We start from the raw sequence: 21,765 nt of genomic DNA on the forward strand, positions 1-21,765 counted from the left end.
CGCATGTGGCTCGTGAGGCACGGTTTGCTGACCACTGGGTTAGTGTTATTCCCTGTACCAAAAAAGTTGCAGGTTTAATTCCCAGGCAGTACACATACCTAGGTTGCAGGTCAGATCCCCAGTCAGGGTACATATGGGAGGGAATCAACTGATATTTCTCTTGCATATCTCTCTTCCTCTCTAAAATCAGTAAACATATCCTTGGATGAGGATTAAATGTGTGTGTGTGTGTGTGTGTGTGTGTATGTGTGTGTGTGTGTGTATGTATATGAAATGCTTAACTTTTTCAAGCTCATGTGCCTAGGCCATGATAAAGATCCCAAGGAGGAAAAAAAGATCACTTGCATTTTTTAGAAGTTTTATTTTAAAAATACATTCAAATTAATAAAGTTGACAAAATGAACCATTGAATTAAAAATTATAGCTAATCCCATAATCATTACTAGTTATCAATGTTAATCACCACATATTTACTAAGAAGTGGATACCAAGAACCCACCCACCCAGATTACTAAAATGAAAAACTAAAGTCAAAAGTAAGAGGCAAATTTACATTACTAAAGGATGGAAGATAACAATGAATCTCTCTCCCCAAAATTTATTTTCTATGAGATGCAATGAAAAATCACTATTCAGAAAAACTTTTGTACCTATAGAGAGCAACCACAAGAAAAAAACCACCCTGAATTACTTGTTAATAGGTACAGGCTCCTGGACCCTAACAATATCAACTGAATCAGAATCTGTATCGGATGCTGAATATGTTTCATAAACAGTAAATATGCCCGTGGTCGGCAAACTGCAGCTCGCAAGCCACATGAGGCTCTTTGGACCCTTGAGTGTGGCTCTTCCACAAAATATCATGGCCTGGGCGAGTCTATTTTGAATAGTAAGTGGTGTTAGAAGAAGTTTAAGTGTAAAAAATTTGGCTCTCAAAAGATATTTCAATCATTGTACTGTTGATATTTAGCTCTGCTAACTAATGAGTTTGCCAACTACTGAAGTATGCTAAGCAAAATTATACAGATTCCAGTCATTGTGCCAGGAATTGAATATTATTAAAATTGTCTCGGTAAATCTCAATTGAGAAGATAATAGTACTAAACATCATATAGAATTCAAAAGGCAGAAACTCTGTCTTGTACGTTATTGAATTCCTGTCAGATGTCTGAATGATTTACAAAATGGGTATGCTAACTATCTTTTGTTTACTTGTACTACTTTACCTTTCTATTTTCCTGATTATGAATTTAAGAGCTAACAGGAAAAAAATAAGAAGTTTGAAAAAGCTTTCACTATATTATGCAAAAAAAACAAAATTAGTGGAGAACAGTATGACACTTCCTCAAATTAAAAATGGAACTTTCATTTGACCCAGTAATCCCATTCCTAGGAATGTATCCCAAGAAAACAGAAACACCAGTCAGAAAGGATATATGCACCCCTATATTTACAGCAGCACAATTTACAATAGTTAAGATTTGGAAACAGCCTAAGTGCCCATCAGCAGAGGAGTGGATTAGAAAACTGTGGTACATCTATACAATGGAATACTACACTGCTATAAAAAAAAGAAGGCGTTACTATTTGCAACAACATGGATGGACCTACAGAGCATTATACTAAGCAAAATAAGCCAGTCAGACAAAGATAAATATCACATGATCTGACTCATTTGTGGAATATAATGAACAACGTAAACTGATGAACAAAACCAGTATCAGAGTCATAGAAGCATTGAACAGACTGTGCAACCTATGAGAGAAGGCAGGGGGTGAAGTGTAATAGATCAACCAAAGGACTTGCCTGCATGCTTATGAGGAAAACCAATGGACACAGACAGTAGGTAAGGGCTTATGCTTGGGGGTGGAGGTGGCAGGGGAGAGGTCAATGGGGGGAAAAAGAGACTTATGTAATACTTTAAACAATAAAGAATTGTAATTAAAAAATACAAATTATTTTTAAGATCAATAATATAGTGATTATTATCCTATTAATTAATTCAAAAATCATTACTTCCTTTTACCTCATCAATAACTAAGTAGAAAATTAAATGAGAATAAACATCCCATTCGTACTTTTTTAAATCTATTAAATAAATATCTAGCAATAAGCCTGACCAAAAGTAACAAGATGAAGAACATTATAAAACACCACCTGATCAAATAAGACTGTAAAATTGGGTATAAAACATTTATATACACAATCATTAAAAACAACAAAATCTGTAATACATATAACTAAAAGTAATTTCCTTAATGCAAAATAAACTCTTGAGAGACACATAAGAAAAAAAATAAATTTTAAATAAGCAAATAATATTAGGAAATAAATCATTAAATAAACATGCAATCCACTTATAACAGATGGCCCATAGTAAGTGCTTAGACAGGAAAACAAGTGGCTAATAAACTTATTAAAATATTATTTAAATAATACTTTAAGTCATTTAAACATTATTTAAATCATTTTAAATCATTCATGGGAATAAAATGATGACTCAAAACTTGTAAAGTGAAAATCACAATATCTTCATGCAATATAGACTATAAAGCCTTTAAAAATAAAATCAAGTAAATCATTAGATTTTATAAAAGGATTTCAGTAATAGATTATAAGGTTAAAAAAATACAAAATATTAACAGTATTAGAGTATGACCCTGTATGTAAAAAGGATAGAAACGTTCTAAACATACATTTATATAAAGAGAAAAATTTTCTACAGCATAATCATGAACATGTACTGACTATGACCCAACAATTCCACTTTTATGACTCTATCTTGTAAAATAACATATACACAAGGATTACAAACATGTTCATCATAACCTTGTTTGCAATAGTTAAAAAAATTGGTCTGATCAAGGATAAAATAATTTATGGTAAATAAATTAAGTAAATTATGGTAAAACACATAGCCATTTTAAAACAAAACAATGTCAAAATATAATGTAAAATGGAAGGTTCAAAGCACCATGCATATATAATGTTAGTTTTTAAACTAAAATTAACAAAATACTATATATGAGTATACATACAGTAGAAAATTATTTATAAAAGCCTTATAGGAAGCAGGATTAAGAGTACAGATACTAGTACTAGGCTGGCTGAGTTAACCATACAATTACCCTCTTAGCCTCAGTTCCCCATACTTATTACTTCCTATGATTTTTAGTTCTTCGTAAAAACTCCCTACTATTTATAAATCCTTATTATAATGCCTGACACATTATTGCATTAAATAAAAATAAACTAAAAAACACATGTCTAGAAAGATAATCACCTAAATGTTACGAATGCTTACCTGTTTGAAATTCTGAGTTTGGGGAAGGGAAAACTATCATTTTTTAAAACTATATATGTTTGTATGCCTTCTGAGTACTTTATAATGGCCATGATTTAATGCATTCTTTTTTTTTATAAAAATACTAGAGGGCCCGGTGCACAGATTCATGTATAGGTGGGGTTCCTTGGCCTGGCCTGTGGGAATTAAGCCAAAACCAGCTCTCCGACATCCCCCTAGGGGTCCCAGATTGTAAGAGGGTGGTTCTCAGGTGACACACCCTGGAATCAGGCTCCCTACTCCATGGTTCCAGATGTGTCACCCAAGAACTGCAGCTGCCAAGTCACCACAGCTCAGTAGCTCCTACATTGAGCATCTGCCTCTGGTGGTGGTAGTATGCATCATAGCTACTGGTCCAACAGTTGAAGAGTTGGACGGTCGCTTAGGCTTTTATATAGATAGATAACAAAATATTAAACACAGATATATAAATGTATAGTAGGGACCAAGTCTAATAAATTAATGCCTATGATAAAAATTTTACTTATCATTAGTTTTAATATATCCTTTTTAAAATAATTTTTAATTAATACAAACAATATCTAAAGGAAAGTTATGTTATTTACTTGTAACTAATTAGAATTAGATTTTAGAAGTAATTACAAAGCCTTAAGTAAGTTAAGGCTTTGTAATTACTTTGTAAAACCACTCCCCTCCCAGCCTGATCAATGCCTAACTTCTCCCCTGCTGGCTCGATTGCCCCTAACTGTCCTCCTCTGGGACCTGATCACCCCTAACTGCCCTCCCCTACAGGCCTGGTCCCCCCAACTGCCCTCCCCTGCTGGTCCGGTCACTCCTAACTGCCCTCCCCTGCCAGTCTGGTCACCCCTAACTGCCTTCCCCTGCAGGCCTGGTACCCCCCAAATGCCCTCCCCTGCAGGCCTGGTTGCCCCCCAACTTCCGTCCCCTGCAGGCCTGTTCTCCCCTGCTAGCCAGTTGCCCCCAACTGCCCTCCCTTACAGGCCTGGGTTCCACCCAAGTGTCCTCCCCTGCTGGTCTGGTTCCCCCCCCCCCCCCAACTGCCCTCCTCTGCAGGTCTGATTACCCCCAACTTCCCTCCCTTGCTGGCCTGATCACCCACAATTGCCCTCCCCTGCTGGCCATCTTGTGGTGGACATCTTGTTTCCCCATGGGGGTGGCCATCTTATGTGTTGGAGTGATGATCAACTTGCATATTACCCTTTTATTATATAGGATATCTTTATTTTTATATTAATCCTCACTAGAGAATATTTTTTCCATGGATTTTTAGAGAGTAGAGGGAGAAAGACAGAGATAGTGAAATATCGACGTGATAGTAACACATTAATTGGTTACCTCCCACATGGGGATCAAGCCTGCAACCCAGGTATCAAACTCAGGACCCTTCAGTTCATAGGCTGACTCTATCCACTGAATCAAATCAGCTAGGGCCATGGCATATTTGGAGTAACAATATAACCTATCTAGAAGAAAAAAAAGAAAAAAGAAAAAAGAAAAGAAAAAGACGTTTTCATTCTATTATCATTAAAAACTAGTATTTACCCAGAGTATATTACATGAGCATAGTTAAATAGTCTTTAAGATCCTACCATGGAACTATTAGCAAACTACGAATGGTCAAAAGTAAACATAATTTTTTTAAAAATATATTTTATTGATATTTTACAGAGAGGAAGGGAGAGAGATAGTCAGAAACGTCGATGAGAGAGAATCATTGTCCAGCTGCCTCCTGCACACCCCCCACTGGGGATGTGCCCACAACCAATGTACATGCCCTTGACCAGAATCGAACCTGGGACCCTTCAGTCCGCAAACCAACACTCTATCCACTGAGCCAAACCGGTTTTGGCCAAAATTTGACATCTAGATTTGGGTATGTGAAGAAGAAAATAAGAAAAGTATGTATATACTACAGGCCCAGTGCATGAAATTCATGCGGGGGGGGGGGGTAGTATCCTTAAACCCAGCATGCTCCCTCTTGCAGTCCAGGAGCCCTTGGGAGATATCCGACCAAGGGACCTAAGCTGTCAGTTAGACATCCTTAGCGCTGCTACGAAGGCAGGAGAGGATCCCGCCACCACTGCTGAGCATGCCAGCGGTGAGCCCAGCTTCTGGCTGAGCGGCTCTCTCACTGTGGGGGCACACTAACCACCAGGGGGAAGATCCTGCATTGAGCGACTGCCCCTGGTGGTCAGTGAGCATCATAGAGACATATCATTCAGCCATCCAGTCGATTTGCATATTAGCCTTTCATTATATAAGATGCCTATCTCTCTTTCTAAAAGTTGGCTGTCCTTCATCTATTTAAGTTGTTCCCCAAAGATATACAGACAATCCTGGTAATGACCATTTGAGCCACTAATGAGAAAGATCACAAGATTTCTTGTTAAGTTGTTTAAGTATTGATAATTCCAAAGAGTCTGGCCACAAGTATTATGTTAACAATAAAAAGAAAGTAGGAGAGCCGAAGCCGGTTTGGCTCAGTGGTAGAGCATCGGTCTGCGGACTGAAAGGTCCCAGATTCGATTCCGGTCAAGGGCATGTACCTTGGTTGCAGGCACATCCCCGGTGGGGGGTGTGCAGGAGGCAGCTGGTCGATGTTTCTCTCTCATCGATGTTTCTAGCTCTCTATCTCTCTCCCTTTCTCTCTGTTGAAAATCAATAAAATATATTTAAAAAAAAAAAGTAGGAGAAACATACAAGTCATTTCTGTAAGCTTTTTATAAATTTAAAATTCATGGTGGCCCTCTCACCAACTAAACCCTGAGAGAACCAACAATCAGAATTTTCCTGTACCTCCACGAAAATCAGGTAACAATATTTTGCAGTAAGATCTGCAAAATAAAAAAAGTACCATGCTCTGACTGTGCCAATCAGCGTTTCCAAGTACACCTTGGCTTAGCATGTTTAATCACTTAGTTAGAAACAGAACAGTCATCTGCATTTAGTTCTCTGTCTTACATTAAGGAAAGAAATCACTAGTGTTCCACTCACAACAGAAAGTATTGATAAACCACATTGCCAAAGGATCAGGAAAGGGAAGACCACTTATAAAAAAATTATATAGTATTTTATAATAAGAATTTCATAGACAGACACATTAGAAAACATCTTATTCAATTATAAGAAAGAGCTTTTACTATGTTTGACTGTTTTCATCCAAAATCTTTCTAAATACTTCAATGACCAAAAAATAAAAAAAGCATTGTGACAGTCATTTCCTTTCAGAAGCAACTAATAGTGTTCATAATTTTTTTACTCCAACAGAATCACTAATAAAAGAGAATTATAAAATCTGGAAAATCTCTAAATCTGTTATTTTCATATGGATGACAAAACTTTAAATATAAGTTTGATAGTAGAATCCCCTCTTTGTTAGGGTTGTCTGGATTCTGAATATATCTGAGTCCAATCTCTAAGGAACAACCAGCAATCTGAAATCCATGGCTTCCCCTACAGACAGACCAAACTAAACCTCAATATTTCCAAACTTCCAAAACCACATATATCTTCTGATGTGGCATGCACATAGCCAAGCATATGAACTTTTATTGACCTATATTTATTATCTATATTTTAGTATGTGTTTCATCAGTAATCTTCAACTTAGTTCTAAATCAAAGACTTAGATTAATAGTAAATTGTGCTTAAAACCTTGTTTTGAATACTTATATGAAAATTCAATAACGGAAAAGGATGACTTTGTCTGCTCCTATTCTGTAACCCATCTCAAAGTATCTGATCTAAAGTATCTGATTTATTGGTATGATTAACTTAATGGATTAGAAAACTGGTAGAATTTGTGGTGAAATTATAGACTTAAGAGATACACAGAAAGAACTTTTCATCTTGTGGTCTCCATGCATATAAAAAGATATGGATTTTATTTCTAGTACATTATTTTAAAACAGGGACGGAGGCAGAATGGACTGAAAGTAGGGCAGGGGTGAGGAGAGAGGATGAAGAGAGATGATGCTCCAGTTGCAGGAACAACCAAGGGAAAAGGAAGATAATGACTGCCCAGGACAAGCTAAGCGGCCCCTGTCTCAGAACCAGAGCTGGACAAGGGGCTGTGGCTGAGGAGAGAGGGTTCCGGTGGGCTCCCTGCACAGTATTTAGTAGTTAAAACTTCAAAACAAAATAAAACTTATTTATAAGTTGTTAAAATAATATTGGAAAGAAATTAAAAAGACTGAGTGAAATAAAAGCAGAGGACAAACAAAACTATGTAGTGAATCATGAATTCTCCATTTTAAAAGTTAACAAATGTTTGACTAAATCAGTGCTCACACCTTCACACAGAATATCATTACACTAAAATTTTTAATGGTAAATGCCATTTATTGTCAAAATTCTTACAAGTTATTTAGGCTATTTAGCTTAATTCTTCCATGGAGAAACAAATTCTTTGTAGCAAAGTTCTTTTTAGAAGCAAACCAACTATCTCAATAAAGGGCTTTAAGAGGATATAACATTAAAATAATTTTTAAAAGTTGCTTTACATGTCAAGACACAATAATGCCAAAGTAAATGCATTTAGAATGGCAATACTTTAAGGTTTTTTCAATATTTCAAAATATTGTAATAGCCTGGCCAACATGGTTCAATGGTTGAGCATCAACCTATGAACCAAGAGGTCATGGTAAGGGCACATGCCTGGATTGCCAGCTCGATCCCCAGTGTGGGGCATGCAGAAGGCAGTTGATCAATGATTATCTCATCATTAATGTTTCTCTCTCTCCCTTCCTCTCTAAAATCCATAAAAATATATTTAAAAAATATTATTCTCTAACAGGCTTAAATTTTTTTATTTACATCCATTCAACTTAAGTTCTGTTGACATTTAAACTCAGATTTTGAAATCATCAAGTTTAGTTACTAAGTACTAGCCTATCTAATAAAATGGTAATATGCAAATTAACCTTCACTCCATCACAAAGATGGAGGTACCCATAGCCACAAGATGGCAGCACCCAGTCCACTCAGCCCCGCCCGAGTTCCCCAGTCCCAAAGTGGAACGGCAGTGTGAGTAGTCTAGCAGAATGCTTGCCTTGTCACCATGCCACAAGGCAAGCATTCCATGCACAGCTGCGGATGGGCCTCTGGGCCGCAGACAGCATCTGGGCAGCGGTCATGCAACACAGGGAGCTACTGGCACACAGATTTGTGCGCAGTGCTACTAGTCAATAATAATATACAATGCTGATGAATATATATAACACATGAATTCTCATATTTGTCTCAACTTACCTATGTAATAGTTCAGTAAAATCTTTATTGAAATTTATCACCGAGCTCTCTGATTTTAAAACTTAATAAAACCAACTTTATATCACAGAGATTTAAAGTATTTGTTATCTACATTAAAAAGCATCTGGCTTAATTTCTAAGCCTGTCATTTCCACATGAAACATTGGAAAGAAAGTAAATAAATACATGAATATACCATCAGGCAAATAATTTATCATTTGTTCAATTCATACAGCAAATATTTCCTGAATATCTACTGTGCATCAAGCACTATTCTTGCTAATTACAATCTCATAAGAAGATTGACTATGATTAGATAATCCTTAGATTAAGTACATACAAATAAATTGATATAATGTTTCAGGAAAAGGAACATGGCTCTATGAAAACATATAAAAAAGGAATCTGTTCCACAGTAAGAGCGTAGAGAAGACTTCAGAGAAAATGCAAGGGTTGCAAACTGAAAACTGAAAGCTGAGAAAAATTAGTAAGGTGGAGCTGGGGTATTTTGCTCTGAGTTTTCTTCTGCATCTACAGATTATTTTACTTTTAAATTATAGTGTTCAAACTGAGTATGTTAATATAAAATGAATTAATATCAAATGATTAAATAGAAAACATTCCTCTACAATTTTTTTTTATCCCTAATGAGTTCCATCCTTTTTTAAATACCATTTTTCTGTTTAGTCATTTTAAATTTCAGAGAACCAACTCAACCTGAAAACTGGTAAGAAATAAGAAATCTAGCATTTCTTCTTCTTTTTTTGTATAAAGTGTAATGCACAAAAAAAAAAAAAAAAAAAAAAAAAAAAAAAAAAAAAAAAAAAAAAAACTTGATTCAAAACAATTTCTTTATACAAGTTCAACTAATAAATAAAAAATAAATAATATTAAAATAACATTATTTTATAATCCCTAAAAATAATGATCATTAATGGCTACTGAAGTAATTTAGGTGAAAAGTTCATAGGGAGCTTTACAATAGATGAATTAGCCTGATAATACTTCAACTAGTGGTCAGTTTTATCACCACAGAGAGAAAGAACGAGACATTATATGTCTTCTAATTTTACAGGAAAGAAAGTACAACAACCTATAAAGTATTATTTCAAGTAATTAAACTCAAGTCTGATAAGCCTCTGTATTTACCAGCTGATAAGAAAAACGGGGGAAAGAGGAACATGTTAAATGACACCACAAAGATGCAGTCATCAAAATGCAAAATGTAAAAAATTCTATAAGACAAACAACCTACTTTATTCATTAAATAAATTACAAACCAGGGAAAGGACAGAGAAAAAAGAACTTGTAGACTAAAAGAGACTTAGGAAATACATCAATTAAAAGCAATATGCGGACCTTGTTTAGATCTTGCCTCAAGCAAACCAACTATACAAAGAAAGTAAAACCCTTTTTCACACAGTATGAAAATATGAACACAAATTAGATACTGTATTATATTAAACAATTATTAATTTTAAGTTTATAATAGTATTGTGGTTATATTAAAATAATAAAAATGTGTCCCTATCTTTTAGAAATACTTATATATGCATACATAAATATATTTATAAATAAAAGTGATATGATGTACAGGAATTGTTTCAAAATAGTCTGGAGAAAGGTACAGAGAGTTTTGGTATAGGTGAAATAAAATTAGCCACATATTAACTGTTGAAACTGAGTAATGGGTGCATAAAGATTCATTATACTCTCTATCTATAAAAATAAAAGCGCAATATGCTAATTAGACCGCACAACCTTCCGGACGAAGATGGTGTTGTCAGGGAAGCCCGGGTCCTGGGTGCCAGAGGGAAGCTGATGCCAGCAGCCAGGGGAAAGAAGGCCTACTCTTGCACGAATTTCATGCATCAGGCTCCTAGTTTTTATATGTTTTTAAATGCTCATTTTAAAGTTTAAAAAAATTTTGGAAAAAAATAACTGCCCGTTGTAGCCTGTTAACCTCTGAGATATTCTTATATAACATACTAATTGAGCATACCTATTCATGATGCACTATTCCAAGTGCTAGAGACACAATATAATAGGAGGGATGAGAATTTTTAAAAATTATTACATAATTGCTAATACAGAGGAAGAAGTGATTAGAAGCATATAATTCCAGAGATTTACTAATAGTATTGATAAATATGAACATGAATAATAAACAAATGGATTTGTTTTAGTAATCACCTCCCATTACTTACCATTTCTGATCCATAGCTTTCCAATACTACCAAAGTAATATGTCAATGTGAACATACGTTGCAGTAAAAGCAGGTTTACAGTTGTCAGTAAGCAAAACACGGTTTATTCTTATATTATTATCTATTAACAAATTGTGGATGGATCATGAGAACTCTCACTTCATATTATAGTGTTTTACAAAGTATCATACTTTAAGAAGATATTAGCTTGTAAGAATATGTAATTAACTTCAAAATGCAAGGGATATTTAACTTTAAAGCGTGCCTTTAACATTTATGTAAAACGTTTTTGTACTTGTTCAATAGAAAACTTATCTGGCCACTAGTAAAGTTAGCAATAAAACTACTGGTCCACGCCTTAGCTGGTTTGGCTCAGTGGATAGAGCGTCAGCCTGTGGACTGAAGGGTCCCGAGTTCAATTCCAGTCAAGGGTACATGACTGGGTTGCGGGCTCAGTCCCCCATAGGGGGCATGCGTGAGGCAACCAGTCAATGATTCCCTCTCATCATTGATGTTTCTCTCTCTCTCTCCCTCTCACTTCCCCTCTGAAATCAATATATATATATATATATCGCCGAAACCGGTTTGGCTCAGTGGATAGAGCAGTGTTTTTCAACCTTTTTTGGGCAAAGGCACACTTGTTTCATGAAAAAAATCACGAGACACACCACCATTAGAAAATGTTAAAAAATTTAACTCTGTGCCTATATTGACTATATATAAAGTAATTCTCTTGAATAGGAATCAAATAAACACAAAGAAAGTATTTTATAATTACTTTATTATGAAATATTAAGTAAACAAAATAGTGAAAAATTATAAAATTCTTGTCTTGTCTGCACCTACGGCACACCAGGCAACATCTCGCGGCACACTAGTGTGCCGCGGAACAGCGGTTGAAAAATGCTGGGATAGAGCATTGGCCTGCGGACTGAAAGGTCCTGGGTTCGATTCTAGTCAAGGGCATGTACCTTGGTTGCAGGCACATCCCCAGTAGGGGGTGTGCAAGAGGCAGCTGGTCGATGATTCTCTCTTATCGATGTTTCTATCTCTATATCCCTCTCTCTTCCTCTCTGTAAAAAAATCAATAAAATATATTTAAAAATACACACACACACACACACACACACACACACACACATATATACACACACACACACACACACACACAAAAAAAACAAACAAAAACTATTGCTCCACAATGTGTTAATTACTAGAGACGCAGTGCACATTGAGGTGGGGGGTGCCCCTCAGCCCAGCCTGCACCTTCTCACCATCTAGGACCCCTTGGGAGATGTCCACCTGCTGGCTTAGACCCGATCTCCCCAGTCCAAGGCTCTTGCAGTCTGGGACCCCTCGCTCCTTACCAGCTGCCTGCAGCAGAGGCACTTGCCAGCTGTGATCCCAGCTTCTGGCTGAGCGGCACTCCCCTGTGGGAGTACACTGACCACTAGGGGGCAGCTCCTACATTGAGCATCTGCCTCCTGGTGGTCAGTACATGTCATAGTGACAGTTTGTTATGCTGTCTGATCAATTTGCACATTAGGGTTTTATTATATAGGATTATTTTCCATACTTTCGTCCCACCCTGTATTATCTACTTGCTTCCTCCTTTCTACACAAACATTGATTTTACATTGTTTTGTAATTTTTGGTTTCCTTTTATTAGGATGTTTAATAAAAGGAAACCAAAAAATTCAGTATCTCCATTCCTTTTTAAACTTTCTACTACAATATAACAAGAAGCATTTAATTAAAGTAAAAAAAAAAAAAAACTGAGCAAAATAAAAAAGAAAATTTAAAACAACAGCTTAGAAGTTTCCATGTAATTATAAATATCAAGACCAAAAGAACTTCTATAAAAACAAAGATAATAATAAACTACTAAATTTAAAAGAAACTATATGACAAAGAATTATAAATTATCTTCCTTTAAAACTTAGTTTTAAATCTCATATTTAAAAAATAAAGCTACAAATATCAAGACCTACACAGATACATATACATTTATAAGCAGTTAATTCATAAGCTTAAACGTTTCAAAGTAAAAATATAAAAATGTAACTATATTTATAATTGCCCTTTGATTTTTTGAATTTATATTTTTCAAAGATCTTTCAAACTGTAAAAATACTAAAATTTTGACCAATATTTTAGTTATCTAAGACTAGATACATAACACTAGAAGAAAGCACTTAGAAAACATCTATAATAATAAAGATGGAATAGATGACAACACTATCACAAGCACTGGTGCCAGGCCCGCCATCACCACATGATCGCCCCACATAGGGAGGCCCAGGCCACCAGCTGGCGGGCAATCATTCAGGGTGGGGGGAGAGGGGTTCAGTGGAACCGGGGAACCAGGGATATTTGACGGTGGACAAGGTCAGTGCCAGGCCAAGGCGGGTATGGGTGGGCCATGGAGCCGGGGCCACAGGGCCTTGAAGCTGGCAGCTGGGGGAAGTCAGGTCTACCCTTGCACAAATTTTATACATCTGGCCTCTAGTATATATTATATAAAGAAATTCACAGATATTACATGTAGAATGAGCCATTTTGTTTCATGAAAAAAGAAGGGGCCAGTCATCAATTTCTACATCACAACAGAGAGGACCAAATAATATTTAATGAAGGGAATAAAGCACTACTTAATAGAAATACAGTTTTGATCATATCACCTAGTTCCCCATGAAGGCCTGTCATTTTCAAAAAGCATGAAGGAAAAAACTGAAATAGATAGAGCAGTTGTAAGACACCTATAACACTCATATTGGGAAATAGGATTAAATAAATACACCGGATCTTGTTTGGGAATAACAATGTCAGATGTTACTCAATGTATCTTATCTGATTGGGGGACATATTATGGTGTGCAGTGTCTCTATAAACATCCAATACTGAGTTCTTAATAAGCCAGTTCAACTCTACACTGTTACATACTGAATGTTCAAGTATGTAGGAGCAGCCAACATAAAGGCCAAGCCTCTTTGCAAAGGTGAGCTAAGCTAACCTTGGGCAATGCAGCCTGGGTTTCACTACTGCTTTTGTCAATTGTTGTGGCAGCAAAAGGAATCTATCTCTATCTCAGAAGTCAAAATTTTCTTTAAAAGAACACCATGTACTGTATCCTTAGAAAACTGACCAGCTAAAACTGTGACCAAGAAAGAAAACCAGATGAATGAAGCACTGGGAAAAGAGAGGTTTATTAGCATAAAAAGTAAAGCTGAAGTATTCAATTCCAGCTTCATATAAACAAAAGAAATAATTGAGACCCAAACATTAAGAGGCACATAGCCCTAGGTCAGAGAAGGCCCAGAATTCTGTCCTTTTGATCTCAAGCTCTGTATTCTTTACATTACACAGCACTACCTACTCTTTCAATGATGTCTTGATTAGACTATCATTAAAATAACTTGCATTTACTTAAAACACTGGGCAAGAAGGTCAGATCTATACATCCCAATCAGCTAATGACCCCCATTAAAACTAGGAGTAAACACACTACCCACTTGCCCAAGAGCACTCTTTTCCAGGCAGAGAAAGGTCTAAAAGAACCCACATGATTTGCCTTCCTAGAAAAACAAAATTCTGTCTAAAGCCCCAAACTCTCAGGTCAATGTTTTTTCTTCACAGGTTCTAAAGCTTAATTTGGCTACTACTTTCCACAAATTTTGTCCATAGAAACTCCTTATTCTGGGCCATAATATCCTGTATAGTTCCATCAAAGACTACAATTTGTGAAATCAGCATGCTCCAATATCCTTTCTTAAAATTACCTTTGTTTCTCAACCGTTACATATCCTAAAAAGCACCCTATTTCTTTTAAACTTGACATCCAGACCATAAACACTAATAAATGTTAATTCAGAGACAAACATATTAAATATACACTAAATTTATTACGTCGTTTTTAGAATTTTATATTTCACGAACCTTTGTAATACTAAAAATTTCATTTATATTATAATACATATATTTTCCCTCAAACAATATAGACTCTAAATCATAACAAGTTTGAGAAAGAGTAAATTTGTCATACAAATACTTTATATGTAGACATAATGCCAGACCACACAAAATAGTTACCCCCCCAAAAAATGTATAAACACATTTTGAATAATTATAAAGGCAGTGTTTATAAAAATGCGTTTCATTTACAAAATTGAGCTACCAACTATTAAAGTGTATATACATTTTTTAAGGATACCCTGTATACTCTTCTCTAAAATTATGTGAAATGTTATTTGGTTTTCCTCTATTCTTTTTGATGAACGGTCTTTGAAATCTATCCAATCTTTAAAATAAAATTAAAGAAATCCAATATAAATAAACCTAATCAAAACAAACTCAAAGGGCCACACCATAATCTCTAGTATCATTTGCTCCAAAAACCACTGCAAAATAATTTTTTTAAAGTACCCATAAAGAAGTACCATAATATAATCGTGGTGTATTTTAGAATGATTAGGGTTAAGGTTAGGAATAGGATTTTTTTTAAAAATTAAAAATAATAATTTTCTAAACTTAAACAACATATAATAGATTGTTAAAAATAACTAACTGACAAATGACAATGATTTAAAATAGCAAAACTGTCATCTTTATTGAATGCCTGTTATTCATTTTTGTAAAAAATTGTCCAGCAGAAATCATTAAAAAAAAAAAAAAAAAAAGGCAATAGTACTGTAACTACCTGAAAAATATTCTGAGAAACTTACCATTATTTTGGCTCTTGCCCTTCACTTCCTCCTTCCACGATAGAATAGTGTTCAGGGGAACATAGTCCCTTAAGTATTCTTTGCGTCTTTCCTCTAGGGTCATCTTCAGTAAGCGTTCTTGCAAAATAAAAGCAGAACTTCCATTTGTATTTAACTTTTAAGATCAGGAATTATTTTATAACTTAAATATTAACCATGCTAAATTACCAAAAGAATCAATGTGGGCTTGAGAAACACCAAAATGTAAATCTAATGACTCTACTTTTTAGTGTTAAAAGATGTTAAATTAACATTATATTAGCGGGAAGAAACATAAGGAAACTCTCCCAATCAACATCTATTGACAGTCTACTGTGTACCAGGTGATATGTTAACACATTGCAAATACAAAGAAGATCCTTGACCTTGAGAAGTTCACAAGACAAAAAGAGGAAATGGATGAGACAAAATAACAGCTACATAAATAAAACACTAAATCCTAAAACAGTTATGTATAAACTATAGGCCCAGTGCATGAAATTCATGAACAGGGATCAGGGGGTTGGGGGGTCATGTCCCTCAGCACAGCCTGCACCCTCTCCAATCTGGGACATCCCTCTCACAATCCAGGACTGCTGGCTCCCAACCATTCACCTGCCTCTGCCTAATTGCCCCTAACTGCTTCTGCCTGCCAACCTGATCACTCCTAACCACTCCACTGCCAGTTTGATCGACACCTAACTGCTCCCTGACTGGCCCGATTGCCCCTAACTGCCCTCCCCTGCCAGTCTGGTCGCCCCTGTCCTCCCCTGTAGGCCTAGTCACCTCCAACTGCCCTCCCCTGTAGGCTTGGGTCCCCCCCAACTGTCCTCCCCTGCAGGCCTGCCCCCACAACTGCCCACAACTGCCCTCCCCTGCCAAACATCTTGTAGTGGCCATTTTGTGTCCACATGGGGGCAGCAATCTTTGGCCACATGGGGGTGGTTATCTTGTGTCTTTGAGTGACAGTCAATTTGCATATTACTCTTTTATTAGATTACTAGATAGGATGCTGAGAGCACAAAAAAGGCAGTCACCAAGATATTTTAATTTGAAGATGCCATCAACAATAAAAGTGTACTTTTAATAACACCTGTCTGGAAGTGATATAAATAAAACTTTAAATATATATCTTGATTATAAGATTAAAATATTTTTAAATACATCTTAGAATTGATAATAATGGTGTCATTTATAAAGAATTCACCGTGTGCCAAGTATTTCACATACATAATTTTATTGAAATAATCTTCTCAACAAGTCAACAAATAGTATGAGTATCTCTATTTTCAGATAGGGAAATAAAGCACATCAAAGTTCAGTAATCTGTTTTAAGCAAGAGAACTTCCCATGAAAATCCAATCAGATATCTCCATTAGAAACTATAGCCTATACCAGTGGTCGGCAAACTGTGGCTCGCAAGCCACATGCGACTCTGGCCCCTTGAGTGTGGCTCTTCCACAAAATACCACGGCCGGGGTGAGTCTATTTTAAAGAAGTGGCATTAGAAGAAGTTTAAAAAATTTGGCTCTCAAAAGAAATTTCAATCATTGTACTGTTGATATTTGACTCTGTTGACTAATGAGTTTGCAATTTGCCACTATACTGTACTGTCTTCTCAAGAAAAGCTCCCCAAAAGAGGTGATGTGTCTGTTGGTTCCTAACAGGCAGAATTTTATCATGAAGAGGTAAAAAAGGATATTTCAGACTAAAGAATAATGTAAACAAAGAGAAGGAGATAAGAATAGTTTAATGAAGCTGCAAGATATGCTATGAAAAGGGAAGTGACCACTGAAGTAAAAAGTAGCTTCAAACAAAAGTTAAAATAAAAATGTATAGGAACTTGTATACCATGCCCAACAGTTAAGTGTCTTATATCACATACTTTGCCAAAGTTTGTATTCTCCCTCTCCAATTTTCTTTCAGATTATTATAAAGTATTAAACTTTAAGTGATGGATTTAAAGATAGTATCTAGCATTAGATAATCTAACACAAAATAGTCACTTTGAAAAATTATTCCAAAGAAATAAACTGCAGAAAGTATTAATGTAAACACAAGTGAAGAAGAAACAGGGAGCCAACATTTTTCCCCACTCCTAGAAGTCTTCAGCCACATAAGTCGATAAAACAACAGCAGCAACAAAAGCCATATTTTAATCAGATGGATATATTCAAATCACAATATTATAATACTCAATGGTCAACACTATTGATTTAAGATCCTAAAGGGCATTCAAGTTGAAATCAAGAATCTGGAACTCAGGAGAGAAGTCTAGCTAGAGATTTTGGAAATTATAACCTAAACTTCTAGTCCTGCAGAAAGTGAAGGGAGGGGAGCAAAACAAAAATAAATAAATAAGTAAAGGTTTAAAATGAAATGAAGTTTAGATGTCACTTGGAGCACATGGTGAATCAAGGTCTCAGTGATCTGGAAACAGCAAAGAGTTTTAATATGGAGAAGAGAAGAGCTATTACCAATTGCTACAGGAAAATCAGAAACAATAAAATTTAATAAATCATTGGTTTTATCAACTGCATCACTTAAAGCACTGAAAAGAGAATAAAGTGGTGAACAAAATGGTCTGGGTTCTTATGCCAAATCATGCAAATCTATGTGATCTTGAGTTACTTAAACTCCTTATGTCTCAGTTTCCTTTTGGTAGGTATTATTCTCAACTTACAAATGAGGCAACTAATATAGAGATTTTAATTTACCTAAGATGTTACAAACAAAAAGCACTACACCTAGGGTTCAAATCCATGAATATGGTGTACAAAGCTCTTGACCCGCGAGTATAATACCCCAGAGTATTGTTAGAATTAAATGAGACCCCAGGTAAAGTACCTAGAAAAGTAATGAGTAGGACTCAAATAGTAACAGTAACTATTTTGTATTAATACCATCATCATTATTAAAGAATGACTTTAGAAAACCAGTTTTATTAGAGTGTAACTGGGATCCAAGAGGCTATGAGAGACTGAGAAAAATAAATGAAAATAGCAAACTCCAAGATGAAAGTTTTATGGGAGAATTGCATAGATTGCCCTTTTCCTTTGCCAGTGTGTGTGGGGTTCTTGGGGTACCACTGGAATAAGAATTTCCGGAGGCCCCCAAGGGAGGATGAACTATAGTAGAAAGCTCTATTTGCATGGAATTACATCCTTTGGCTTGCAAAGTCCCATTTCCCTTAAACCAGTCTTGGAAATGGTACAACTGGGAATTCAGTAGAACTAAAAGCAAAGCCAGTGTCCAGAGTTTCCATCCCATGGTGGAATCTGGTCCAGTGTAGTATCAGACTAATTGTAGTCCATCATTCCATTGTGTGTGGGCTCTACATAGCTGTGAGCCATGTGGCAAATGCAATGGAGTGCACCTGTGACTAGAGAGTCAGAAGCAAGAGAGAGAGCTCCTTTGTTCAGAAACAGCTGTTCACGTTATATGGCATGTATATCAAATTTTCCCGAGTCTGCAATAGCCACGCCTATTCTGACCAATGACATGTTCACAAATGTGACTGAGTACCTTCCATATGTCACCCAGACCTTACTAAATATACATCTATTCTATTTTTCCTTTGTCCATTCCGAGTGGAACAGACCTTCAGCTACCTGGCATAAATGGTATGCCTATATTATCTGGCCTTCCCTTTGTTCCTTTTCTGTCAATCAATAACCAGATTATTTACTATGATATCAAAAGGAAGGCTACTTTTGGGTAGAAGAAACTTGAGTATTCATATAGGCTGAGGAGAGGAACCTGAAGACAATCAGAAACTAAACATACCCGAAAGGGATAAATGATAGCACAAGATCTCAAAGAATTCAGGAGATGTGACAGTACAGAGGGGTTAATCTTAGAAACAGAGAAGAAAAGTGCTTTAAGATAGAAACAAAGCTGAAAAGACAAAGAACCTGGGAAAAAAGAGGCAAATAATACTATGCAGTTGTTTATGTTATATGACATGTATTTTCTCAATGAATTAAAAGGCAACTTCTGGCAGTTCTACAGAGCACACCCAGGCCTTTCCCCAATCCCATCTTTCTCCAGGGCTTGTAAGGTGCTCACTCATTCATTCATTCTCTTTCCCTCTCCCTTTCCACCCAAACCTCTCCTCTCTTCTCTAAAGACCCAATATCTCCCCGTCCCCTCTCTCTCTCTTCCCCTCCTCACCCGCACCCCCACCCTGTCCCTGTCTCCTAAGTTCCAAGGGCCCTTTTCTTTTGCTGAAACTTGTTTCCTGAGCTCATTTCTTCTAAAACTCACTTCTACCTCTACGGCCTCCTAAATAAGCTTTCTCTTATTAAAAAAAAAAAAAAAAAAAAAAAAGACAATATCATCTGTTTAGTAGGAGCATAGGGTCTTGATGGAATAGGAAGCTTGAAGGCGATAGTAAATTTTAATAATCACACAACAGGAAAAGGAATGACTAGAACTTATCAAAGCACTACTAAAAAAGCTCAGATCACTAATATGGAAACATCACTAATCAGGTTAAAATATATGAAACAACTGTAGTTTTAAATAAGTGTCAAAAGGTACACATGGGAATGCAACCTAGTCTTTGTCACTGCATTTATTTAAAAGTTTAAGTGTGGATACTTAAAACAAGATCTATATAACCTATATAATAAGAAAATAAGATAAAACAATGAAATCATTTAAGTTTCAGTACTTGAAATTATAAATCACATTAAGTAGTTTTGAATTAGGATTCAAATTACTAGATCAACAGCATCTAGTTAACATATGTGGAGAACTCCTTAGTTATTTGTTTAAACAATGAGACACACTGAAAGCTACACATATACTAAATAGTTTCTTTGGCATTACACAAAACTTTTCCTTAAAGAATGCTTCACCTTTGCAATAAATCCTTTCTTTGTTAAGCATATAAGCAGGCAGACCTACTTAGTAGATGGTATACTGAGTTAAAATGTTTATACAATGCCTTGACATTTCAATAAGGTTTACGGGTAAGCCTTTAGATTTAAATAACAGCTCCAAAAATATGATAGCATTCTCTCCAGTGCAATAAATGGAAAAAGGTCATGAATTCCATCAGCTTCTTTAATACTAACTACTGTACGAAAAATCCTTAGCTCCTTCTTGATGGTATAATATGTATTTTTAAAATATTAACTATTCAAAAATATACATCCTAATAAGACAGAGACATAAAGTCTTCAATAAGTTTTCCCTTCAATATTAAATTTCAGACAAAAATAAGATAGTTTGGACAAGATAGATGTATTTTGTTAAATGCCTTCCTTTATTTAGAAAATATTAATTTGGTTATATTTTCTCTAATAATTTTAGTAGCAAACTAAGAATTAAGACAATGAAGATTCTAAAAAGCCTGCTAATCACAGTTCAACTGTGTAGATGTTAAATGAAGGAAGAATTATAATATCACTGTTCAGGAACATTGTCAATTATGACAGAAAAAAATAGTTCTTAAGTAATCACTATAATTTCATTAATGATTCATGTATTAAAATCAATCTTCATATCTTTCATTATCTTGCCTTCATTATTATCAATAATACAAAGCTAACATTTCAAGACCATCAAAAATGGGTATAAATTATTTTTCAATGCTTACAAAGTAAACCCTTGTTGAAAGTAATGCAATTGCTACTGCAAAAACAAAACAATTATTGCACACTACTTTATATATCAGGTTATTGTTTTCAACAGCATTTGTTTTGCAACAACAGAATTTTTAGTTCTATATATGATCATAATCATTAAAACATAATTAAATAACATACAACCTACTCTTTTAATACCTTAAAAACCCTTTTAATCAGTTGTTCAGTTGTTATATGAAATCTTCCCAGTAGTTAATCAGAAAAACAATTCCCTTTTCTTGTACATTGTTGAAATAGCCCCTCTCTATAGAGGATCCTTTTCCCACATTTCTTTTCCACTATTTGCCTAGGTGTTTACAGAGGCCAGGACTTGCAATAAAAATCTATAGGTTGTAGAGAACCATTATCAAGGAAATCAACTTTCAACCTAGTCACTCCATATCCCTCTTTTATAAAGAAGATGGGATACTTAGGAGAAATGTGCACTACCCTCACTCGACCTCACTCCATATACCGGTTTAGTATATCTCAGCAGATAGCAATGTAAGTACTTTTCACTTCAGTTTTGTAAAAAAAAAAGCTTAAAAAGGAGTGAAAAGAAGAAAGAAAACTCCAGAGTTTCAAGTTTTACCTCAGAATATTGTCTAACT

At 35.5% G+C, this 21,765-nt stretch overlaps 1 protein-coding gene across 1 annotated transcript in view; it reads right to left on the reverse strand.

Moving 5' to 3' along the window:
* MACROD2 (mono-ADP ribosylhydrolase 2) overlaps positions 1–21,765 on the reverse strand; it is a 1,842,294-nt gene that overhangs the window by 1,819,212 nt on the left and 1,317 nt on the right. Inside the window, exon 2 of the mRNA XM_084887643.1 lies at positions 15,504–15,620. Coding sequence (XP_084743769.1) covers positions 15,504–15,620 — 117 coding nt within the window. The remainder of the gene's footprint in view (positions 1–15,503; positions 15,621–21,765) is intronic.

This window comes from Pipistrellus hanaki, assembly GCF_964339955.1.
Source record: "Pipistrellus hanaki genome assembly, chromosome: 6".
NCBI lineage: Eukaryota > Metazoa > Chordata > Mammalia > Chiroptera > Vespertilionidae > Pipistrellus > Pipistrellus hanaki.